This window comes from Empidonax traillii, unplaced genomic scaffold (genome assembly GCF_003031625.1).
Source record: "Empidonax traillii isolate 1590-97213 ecotype Southwest subspecies unplaced genomic scaffold, ASM303162v1 scaffold1017:size211477, whole genome shotgun sequence".
In the NCBI taxonomy this organism is placed as follows: Eukaryota; Metazoa; Chordata; class Aves; order Passeriformes; family Tyrannidae; genus Empidonax; species Empidonax traillii.
In genome coordinates, this window is record NW_020956210.1 from 26,007 (window position 1) to 37,546 (window position 11,540).

The 11,540-nt window shown below is 34.3% G+C and overlaps 1 protein-coding gene across 1 annotated transcript in view; it reads left to right on the plus strand.

Annotated features, from left to right (window-relative positions):
- Positions 1-11,540, plus strand: part of LOC114068236 (vacuolar protein sorting-associated protein 13B-like) — a gene marked incomplete at both ends in the record, with an annotated part of 202,250 nt that overhangs the window by 23,797 nt on the left and 166,913 nt on the right. Inside the window, one exon of the mRNA XM_027904187.1 lies at positions 6,734-6,968. Within this exon, the coding sequence (XP_027759988.1) occupies positions 6,734-6,968 (235 nt within the window). The remainder of the gene's footprint in view (positions 1-6,733; positions 6,969-11,540) is intronic.

The window sequence follows — 11,540 nt, forward strand, 5'->3', positions numbered from 1 at the left end:
ACCTAATACATTCACAGATAAGAGCTAGTACTGGCAGAGGGTTTTTTGTATTGGGTACTTTTTCTAGTGTTTGAGGTTCTAGATTTATTTACTTTTTACAGGGAATTTTTTGCTAGAGTACTCATGCTTTCTATTTTCATCATTATGACTATGAAATTATATTTTTAGGTTTTTTATATATTGAAATTAAATGCCCCAATAAATTGATACAGTACCTTACACACTTCTGTTGTGTTTTCATCCTTATGCTTTGAATGTACTTGGTAAAGAATTTGCCAGTATCTTACCAGAAAGATATTGCATGTTATCAATGAAAAGTTTCAACGACTGCAAAGAAACCTTACAGGAAGAGTTCAAGAATGTGCTTCCACACAAACATGCAGTAGTTCTTAGTAAAATATGACAGATTTATAGATATGCTTGCTGTTCTTTTTATTGCTGCTAGTAGTCCCTATGTCCATTTATTTAAATATGTTTTTCAAGACACAAATGCCATTTATATAGCTTGTTTCCTTCAGTGCTGGCCTGAATGGGAAATTTGTGCAAGGCAATATATAGAGGGAAAGAAAATGAGGGTTATAACTGTTTTTCAATTCAAGTATATTTATTTTATTAAACATAATATGCATATTATTAAACACAAATAAGGATATTTATATGTTAAATTCATATACATTTTCTGTATTTTATTATTATTTTACATGAAAAAGGCAAATCTCTGGAATAACTTGTCTGGTTAAATGCTGGAGCACTTAGACTCTGTGGCTTTTTTTTTTTTTTTTTTTTTTTTTTTTTTTTTTTTTTTTTTTTTTTTTTTTTTTTTTTTTTTTTTTTTTTTTAAGCTAATTTTCATGTTCCTGGATATTTTAGTAGTATCATTGTAGAACAGAAAAGTCTGTAGTTGTCATCAGATAAAACTGAACTTCATAACTTAAAATCACCAAAAGATTATTCTTTTAGTGGAAGTTTGAGTAAGTAAATGAGTTTGGAACCAAAGTAACTACAAAGTTTATTTTGGATCCAAAGCTGGTACTTTCTTAGCCCTAGCCCTGGCTTGCTCTTGATAGAATATTGCATGAAGATTTTGTGCATTGGAGTTGTTTTAAGCTATTAGTATGTAAGTTAAAAGACTTTCATACTAAACTATAAAAAGTTGTTTTATTATTTAGTTGTTGTAGGATTTTATATGCAGCCTTGAAGTCTTTTTGGCAGTTACACTGTGTAGGAGAATAATACTCACTTTTCACATGTTCTTCATACTAATAGTTGCTAAAATTGCGAAGCAGTATAAACACAATTAATTTTAATTGGCTGTTAATGCTGAATTCCAGTGAGAACAATGAAGGATCTGTATTAAAAGTAAATGAATTAATGAGTAATGTTGCAATGAATGCCAACTAAAGAAGAGTGTAATTGTTACTTATAAAACTTAGATATGCCACATGCCTTTAAATTCCCCTTAATTTATTTGAAAAAAAAAGTCTGTTTCCTGAAATTATTGAAAATAATATTTTCTTTAGAACATATAACTTGTACAAAATTTTTGTCAGAGTGAAACATTGAAAGGCCAGAAAGGGAAGGATGGAATTGATGACAGTTCCTGTTCCTTGAACATTGTCTTTATCCAGGGCTCAGGAAGAGATTCTGAGACTTGTAACTTAGCAGTAACAGCTCACAGCAGTTATTCAGCAGTTGTGAGATAGGATCATTTCTTAAGCTGGTTACTTACCACAAACCAACACAAAATTGAGTTTTCCATAACTAAATAAAACCTTCTTAAAAGGTTTAAAACTTTTCCTAGAAAAAAACAGGAATACTATGTAGTACAAAGCCTCTGTGTTTTAAGTGGTCAAGGAAAATGCAGCTGATCCATATTATGCTCACTTTTATGTACAGGTAGCCTGCTCACTTAGTTCTCCTACTCATGTGCTCTGTTTTCCATTTATATATAATTTTTACTTTCTGTATAACTTCAAAACACAAATTTCTGTTCTGCCTTTTAAAATTCTGACAAATGGTGTATCTCTGGCTCAACTGTGAATGGACTAAATGGGTAGAACTAAGTTGGAAGTCAGAATGTGAGCTATGGTCTTATGACACTGAGCGCACCAGAACCCCTACACAAGATGTGTGACAGCAGTTCTCAGCACTTTGGGGAGTCATTGCAAGATGATATTCTGTAATTGAGAACCCCAGAAAAACACATTAGCCAAGAAAAACAGATATGCCAAGAGCATATATGGGATGATGAGGAGAGAGGCAACTTCTCAGGAGAGACACCCTTATACAAGTGTCACCTTGTAGAAAATCTTTGGTGCCTATAATTGTTTTATGTAGCTGTGAAATGTGGGTTATGGAAGGGAATCTCCTTGTGGTATGACTATCATGAAAGGCTATAAAGACTCTTGTACAACCTGTCCCACTTGGTTGCACTTGTGCAGGATAACAGTGGAGTGTCACTTGTTTTGTTTCCCTCCCACTCACTCTGCTCAGGAAGATCTAATTCTTCGTCAGTATTTATATCAGTATTCTCTCTAATGTGCAACATTCTCTTTTTATACATTATGAATTAGAAATACTTTATTTATTTCAGTAACTTAATACTTTCCTTTTTATATAAGTCTTAAAGTAATTGGACTTTTTAGGCTTATATATTAATAAAAGCATAGAGCAATCTGCTTTGCATAACTTTTAAAAAGTAAAAGGGAAAATACTGCTTACTTCATTGGCTTATCATTAGTGTATGTTATTTAGCATGTATAGGCCTTGACATAATAAAAAAGAAAATAGGAGGTGATCCTGTTTCAAGAATTTGTAATAATTCCTTCTCTTTAACACATGAATGTGTTCAGTATTGGCAAACGAACATGTTGCTACCAAAACTGAAATAAGATCCTTGAAACAGAAAGGATGTTGCCATGGAAAAATGAAGTAACACTCAGTGCAGCTGCGAAGCATTAATGAATAGGATATTTTTTTAAAAGATCATTTGTGTTTGGTGTGGCTTGGAGGGTCCCAACCAGATGGTTTCCATGAACAGGATCTGACCCCCAGCTTGAGGACTTCTTACTGGCAGATTACTTCATTTTCTTTCCCTTGGATTGTCAGATCCTTACATTAATGCAAGATTTACTGCTGCAGATTTATATTCAGTTACATAAATCAGTCACATCTTACATTAATTTCACAATTTTAGGCACACAATTTAACAGTTATTTAAAAAGTGTAAAAAGATTTATATGATAGCTTTAATATATGCTATTAATGTAGTTTAATTTTAAGAATTTGGATTACATATATTTTAAAATACTTTCCAATTGGTGAAGCAATCTGTAGCTCACATTCTTACTTTTGTCCAACATGTAATTCCATCGTTTTAGGTGTACTCTTCCATTCCTTTACTGGAACTTGTAAGTAGAGAGATATACAGATGCAGCTGGGTAAACGTAAACAAATTCCATTGAAGTTGATAGTTGTGCATAAGCAGAATCTGCCTCTGAGAAGTTCAACAGGTGCAATTCAATTTTGCCTTTTTTGGGTCTTTTTGTATACAAGTTGGAAATTTTTTATGTGTTCATAATAATTGCATAATTTTCTCTAAAACATGGAATTTTGCAACTTAGCAAAGTTCAGTAGCAATGTTCACTTTATCACTTACTACATGGGCAAAACATAGAAAGGAAAATAGAATAAACTTGGCATTTACGTGGAGGCTGAAAACAAAAAAGGGTGAGATAACTTGCTTGCTTAAGCCTCTGATGGAGCTTAGGTGCAACTAGATCTGATCCTAATCTCAGGGCTGGGCAACAGTTTATATTTGATGGAAAAAATACAAAGAGCAAGGAAGTCCTCCCACTGAGTCACAAGGTTCAGAGTAGAGCTCCTTGCTTTCTAAACTCCTGATGGAGTGCAGTTTGGTGTAGTCTTAGTCTCAGACTTTGACCATGGTCTGTTATATAGAGGAATTAACTACATAGATGTCGTTAGTATTAACTTAACATGCTATCAGCAGCTTACTGAGAATCTATTGCAAAGAAGAGATCTTTGTGCCTTGGGTGCAGAAGGATCTTTCAGTCTCAGATCAGACACTCAAACCCTGGGAGGCATCCCAGCCCAAGGGGGGAGTTACTGGTGTGCAGTCCGGTTGCAATTTTGAGAAAACTTGACCTCATCCAGAGATCTGTTGTTTGTAGAAGGTGTCCCAGTTCAAGGGGACGTCACTGCTGTGCAGCCATGCTGACTATTAGGGAAAGCTCAGAGAACGTTCACTTTGTCGTTTTATGGGGTAAAGTGATTGACTCGAATCAAATGCCGTATAGTGGGAAGGGTGTGCAAGAGACTCCTTCTACCCATGGCTTTCTTTGTTCCTTGATAACTGAGTCTTGGAAAAAACACCTGCTATTCAAGTGTTAATTGCGTGATCAGCGTTCCAGGCATCCATGCTCCCTGGGTCACTTTGCCCTTTGTGGGTTTCCTGGAGGAGTTCTTGACCCATCTACAGAGGCCTTTACCTCCTTTGGAACTTGTACTGAGCTACAGCTGGTCTGGTTAAGAAGGTTGAATGCATGTATCACAGCTATGGAGGGCCTGATGCTATCATGTAAAGCCCACCAAAATTCATGATCCAACTCCCATTCAGTTGTTTGAAAATGAATGACAAAGAGCTGCTTTTGTAAAAGAGAATCAGATGTTTAAAGGAGTGAAACTGTTGTGATTCACCTTCAGTATTCTTGATACAGCAAAGTAAAATAAAACAAAAGTGATCTGAAGAGCTTTTCTTTAGTACAAAGCTGTACTGAATTGTAAATGAAGTGCAAAAACTCTGTACCAAGTACCGAGATCTCTTCTCAAGAGTGCTTTGTAAAATACGTCCTGTAGATCCTGCTGCAGGTAATGTGACAAAGTATAGTTATCTTTTCAAGTTGGTGAGATTTTTTGATTATTACTACCACATGGTTTGTATATCCTGGCAGCATTTGATCTTAATCATCATGGAGATATATATATAGATATATGTGTATATGTATATGAAGAATGGATGATTTTTTATAAACTCTTTACTCAGCAAATGCACAGATAAAACAATAGTTATACTGATCATAAGTTCTTCTGTCATCTATTTATCATTATCCCACAATGGCTTGACCTGCAACCTATTACTAATAGACCAGGAAACGATCTAATGTGTCACTGTAAAAACCTTTGCAAATTGACACAATGACTAATTTACCCTTTAAAAAAAAAAGGTCCAAATCTATTACATCTGTAACAATACACCCTAGCTTTTCATCCAGTATAAATAAAGTACACTCTGCAACCTTGGATCAATAAACTACTTATCAAAGATGTAATTAACTTCATTTTACAACTCAAACAGTTCTAAAACCAGAAACAAACACAGACTTCATGTAACAATGTATTTATTTTTCCAGAATTCTACTTATATTTTTTTGCAGTGAATTCTTGTCGGTTTTTCCTAAGCAAAAGGGCACAAAAATGCTTAAATCAAGATGAATATCTGTGTTCTCCTTAGTAGACTGGCAAAGTGCTTATGGTGCTGGGGAATTCTGCTCTATTGCAAATCACTATTGTGATCTTGAGGGCCTAATATCCTTCAGGGGAGAGTATGAAGTAGAAACCTTGTTTATGGCTTTTAAGCTGTTCTGTCTTTAATGACGTAAAATTGAAAGACTGTTACGTAAGTTTACAGCAAATAAATGTTTTTATCATAGCTACAAATAACACCTTGTCCAACATTTTGTATGTTAGACTTTTCCAAGCAGTGCGAAGAAATGAACTGACTCATAGCTTGCATTTGCTTAACAAAGCATTCAAGTGTGTGCAGGCTGTTAGAGCTATTTGATATCCAGGTGCCAGAATGGTATTTGCAAGAGCCAAGCAAGACTAACAGCCTGCAGTTCACACCAACTCTGAGTGAACAAGTTTTAATGAGTTGAGTTCTTGGTTTCGGCTCACTCAGCCTTGCTAGAAACTTGTAAGAAGATGTCAAAATGGTCAGAAATGCTCCAGGGTAAAAATATTACTTGAAAATAAAGAATGGAAAAATGCTATTTTGTGTAAAAACATATTTGCTACTTCTCATTTGCAATGAAAACAGGACAAAAGCTGTATAAACTTTGCCGACTTTATTAGTTTCTCTTAGTGTACATATGCACCTCTGCATTTGTTTAAAAGTCAGTTTTTCACTAAAGTTTGGTTTATCTGATGATCAACCTTTTTGTATATGCTCACTATTGCTGTCTGTTAGGTAAAGACAGAATTTTCCCTGAAACAGTTGTTTTTGTAAAGAGTAACAGCATACAAAATGTTGGCTAGTTCTAGAGACTTAGCTATTGCTAACAAAAGCTAATGAACTGCAAAAAGAGGCGGACTTTCTCAGCTTTATTGTAAGAACATTTTCTGACTCAATTGCACTTGTAAAAAGCTGTTGAAATGAAGATATATGTATGTTCACTTTATATGGCAACACCTTTCTGATTAATTAACAGAACAAAATCATCTTTCTTCTCCCTCCCATAATCATAATTTACAAGAATATATTTTTTTCCAACATTTTCTGTCATCTTTCCTCTAAATTCAACTAAAAGTTAAGACGATTTTCATTTAGCTGTGATGAATGAATAACTTCAGATTTTGTACCAAGATGAATAGTCCCCAGTGGTGGGGGGAAATAATCTATTTCTGAGAATCTTTCTTGGCTTTGTTTTTTCAGCTTGAAGTGCAATCTTGTTGTGTATTCCTTCCAAATGATAGCCTGCCTTCTCCAAGTACTATTGTATCGGGTGACATTCCCGGGACTGTGCGAAGCTGGTACCATGGGCAGGCCAGTATGCCTGGCACACTTGTCGTCTGCTTGCCCCAGATAAAGGTTATGAGTGCTGGACACAAACACATGGAACCCTTGCAAGAAATCCCATTTGTTGTGCTGAGACCCATCCTGGAAGAAGGTAGTGTGATAAACTCAAAAAAAGCTTAAATTTCCATTTTTACTGTTATGAAAATTATCTTCATTTTCTTTTGAAAAATTCCGATTTTGTATTGCTTTTTTTAGCATATGTTATGTAATATTGGTATCTAGAAATATTAATTACAAGGTTTGCCCTGTGGAAATACACGTGAAACTTATCATCAGAGCCACTTCTGTGATATGTTTGGTAAGTTTGAAGCTAAACACTTCGTAAGTGCAGTCTTTACCTTTGTTGGTTTTGTCATTCAAGTTATTTTGCAGCCACCAACAATGATTTTGACACAGCAGGAGGCAGCAGTAAATTGTAAATTCCAAGACAGAATGGAGACAGCTTAGGAAGAACTTCTCATCCCACCAAGGTCTTGGATCTGAAATTCAAACTGAACATTAGTAAAGATTCTTCACTGAGAGCTCCTCAGGAAAGTGGTCATGGCACCAAGCCCGTCAGAGTTCAGGGTGCATTTGAACAATGCTTTTAGTCATATGATTTGATCTTATGTACTCCTGTGAAGAGCAGGGAGTTGCATTCAGTGACCCTTATGAGTTCCTTCCAGCTCGAGATATTCTATGGTTTAATGTAAGACGAGAAAATAAATTCATAAATATAACAGACTGTCAAAAGAAAAGAATGAGATTTTAATGGTCATCATAATAGGCAACAGTTGTGTTCTGTGTTGTGTCTTATGGATTGTAGCAAGGTTTTTGTAGAGATTTAAAAATTATGAAGGTTGAGAAAAAGTACACTAGTTCTTATTTGAAAGGCGAATATTTGATGGAGATTTGAATTGTAGTTCAGTTTGAGGAAAGAATCAGCCTTTAACATTCCAAACATTTCAAACTATGTTATTTAGAAAGAATTGTTTCTGTTTTGTATATTCATTCTACGATGAAGAGAGGGAGATGCAGTAATTGTTCCATTGGTTTTGTGACAGCATTTTCTGGGAAAATTATGCTGTTTTCTGCATACTTGTTGCTGAAATGTAAACAATTTAAAGGGTATGCTGTGAAAAATTAAGTCAAAAGCACATTCAAAAGCTAGTCTTGCTCCTGCCATCTGAAATTTGTTTGGATTTATAACACTGTCTTTCTTTTCCCTTTTATTCTGCCATTTATATTGGGCTCTTCTCCTCCTTTCTGTATTTTTCCTTAACTCACAGCAACAGAAATAAAAGTGTAGTTTTTAATATTGAAAGTCATATGAGAGATGCTGCCATATGAAAATTAAAATTAAAAAAAATAAAAAAGAGGGAGAGAAAGGTATATATATTTTTCCAGTAGGAATGATCTAATTTGCTAATCACAGTGACAGATAAAAGATAAATTTAAACAAAGTCTTTTTTTCATTTTAAACTGATGATATAATTTAAACCATTTATGAAAGTAAGAAGTCATTTGAATTTTGTCGGACCAAGATTTGAAGTAAAGATCCTAGTGAGAGAAAAGAATCCCCCTGTTTGGGATAAAGCCTATAGTAAGGAATTTATTTGTGTGTGGCTTTGTGCTCTGGGAATAATGCCAAACAGAAGTTCTCACAATCTAGATATTTTTGATTCTCTAATGGAGCCATTGCCTTCTCCCATGCCAAAACTCCCTCTTAAACAGATTGTTAAAATTTTTTTTAAAAGCTTTAAAGTCACTTCCTTCGTTTCTTTCCTTGTAGAGGTAAATAATTTTAATGGACTTTTATTGTGAGAGTCTCTGAACAAGACCTCAGGGACATACCATCTCTCGGAAATTATATTTATTCAACATTGCTTTTCCTGGTAACTGTTTTTTGAATCATTCCTTCTTATATAAAAAACATATAAGTAAAAGGCTTATTCAGCCTTTGGATACGTTGTTACTTTTAAGAAAACTGTATGCTCACTTATATATTTTTCTTATTACGTGAAAAACTAAAAAAGGAGGAAAAAAGAGCACAGTCATAGTCGTACTCTCATTTGGGGATATTTCAGCCCACTCACTGATACTTACTGACCCCAAGATGTCAGCTTACTGTAAAAATAGTTTATACATTATCCCACAATCAGCTCTTTCTGATTGGTTTGTTTGTTTGTTTGTTTTTTGTTTTTTCAGAATTCTGATAAACTTCTGAGATAATTGTAGTTAGTAGGAATGCTTAAAAGAATGTTTTAAGTATAGCCCTTTGATTCAGAAACATAGTTCAGTCATACTGAGCAACTAAGTAATCCATAAATTGATTTATCTATATAATGAATGAGATATTCCTTGGTGCTTCTGTGCAAAGGGGACCCAAGGTGAGATTATCCAGCACCCCACTCAGTTGCTTCTTGAAAATCTGCACATCCTTAAGGGGATTGTTCCAGTGAATGATTGTTCTTACTGTAAATACTTTCATGTATCAAGATAAAACCTCTCCCAGTGCAACTTTTCCCTGTTGCCCTCTTCCCTGTCTTCTCTGTTTTGGCCCCAGAGGAGACCCTCTGTCCTATTTGTAGCTGCTCTTTAAGTAAAATGGTTACTAAAAAGAAACTAAATAGATAGAAAATCAGTTTAGACAAAACTGAAATGTTTTGGAGAAGAGCTTTACAGACTGAGTTGAGACTTTTTGTGCACATCCAGTTTCAAATACTTGACAACTCATCTGTATAGTCTGTGAGTCCCAATGTACATTGATAAGACAAAATGTGGTAAATGTAGCTGAACAACATATGTTGTTATGATCAGGATTTCTGCACTGCTAAATGACCTTCCAAAAATATAAACTCTTATAATAAGAAAATAAATTGAAACATGAAGGTAACTAAAATTTTGCTTTGGGTAAATTATTGTTTTAAACTAGTAATGAAAAGTTGTTGGTGTTGATGAAATCTGCCTGTGCTTAGAAGTTTACACTTTTAATTATTTTAGTTACTGATTTTTTTAATAATAGTCATTATTGTTAATATAATAATATTCCTCTTTGGATTCAATCCAGTAGCTTTTATGAATCCATCTCTGTAAAAATGTTTGTTTGTGTCAGATACAGAAAGATCATAGAAAAATCCCATAAGCAGTGTTGCTTTTGATTTTTAGACCATTTGAATTAATTTTTTAAATAGTTTCATAGAACAAATTTGCAAATGAGTGTAGGTTTTTTTACAAACAAGACACAGGTACAGCAACAAAACAAGGATTTTTCAGTTGGGCAGTTCCATTAAAATGTTAGCATGGGCACATAATGTATATGGAGCTGAAGAAGAGGTAATTGATGACATTAGGGGGAATTTTGTTGTTGTAAATTCACCATATCTTTACTACAGTGGGTTTTTTTCAACATACTGTGGTTTCATTGATAAAATTTGATTGGTGTTTTCCTTTTCAGGTAGATAGTGTATGCAGCCTCATAGAGCTAACATTCAGTTTTTTTCCCTAGATATTCTTTCTTTCTAATCCATGAAATATAAACTATGTCACTTTACTGTGGTGTTCACGGAGAAAAACAAAGTTCTGAGTAGTAATTAGAAACACGTCATTAGAGTTGACTTTGAATTTTTTCCATCTATTACAAGTAATATTTTGTGTTTCTTGGCTGACAAAACTTGGAAAAAAACCCCCACAAATTAACAGCCTCAAAACTTTTAATCTGAAAACTTTCCAAAATATTTTCAAGTTACTTTGAGCTGAATTCTTCAGAATGTAATAGCTTCAAAAGAAACTACTGAAGTGTTCAGTTTGTGCAAAGGGTGAGACACACGGACTTTTCTGACATATACTACTGGCCATAAAATTATGGAAGAAACAATATAAATGGAAGAAACAATAAAATACATAAATAAACAATAAAATAAAAGTCTTACTAAAATAATATGGTAAAAATATGTTGGAATTCGACTTTATTTTAATTTCAAAACTCTTTTAATTTCTTTAAAGAATCACAGTTAACAGCTTGGGCTATTTCTTAGTGTTCTGATTTCTCAGCAGGATAGTATTGACTGTAGGCCACACCAGGAAGCAAACACACTCTTCATATATTGATTAAAAACACTGATTTGGTTTTTTATTTTCCCGTTAAACTCCAGTGGGCCCATTCCAGTGTACATTTGTATTTGTCTGCCATTGTCTCCTCTGATTCTCAAGACCAGCTCCCATTCTTCTGGGGTACTAGATTGATTTGGACTCATGACTTAAGGCTCAAATCCTGAAAACTAAAACCTCATACCCAATAACTTTCTGAATTGTCATATAGGAAGAAGAACTTTTCTCCTTCTCTTCCTCCAGATGAATTTTTTCTGTACAAGGAAGACTGTTTCAGGCAAGGCTGAGGTTTGTGGATGCTCACTGGTCTGCTGTGTTTGGATCTAAGACTGCATCCAGCTGCTTTTATGTTACTTTGTATTGGGACAGGCAGTTTCTTTTGGTGTACTGAAAATTGAGTCTGTTGGACACAGACTCTCTGTTGTTCAGGTTGCAACAATAAGGCCCAGCTTCCTCAGCAGAAAATCTAATACATGGAATGAAGACTTCCTTTAAAGAAAAGAAAGGAAAAGAAAAGAAAAGAGAGAAGAAAAGAAAGAGAAGAGAAGAGAAGAGAAGAGAAGAGAAGAGAAGA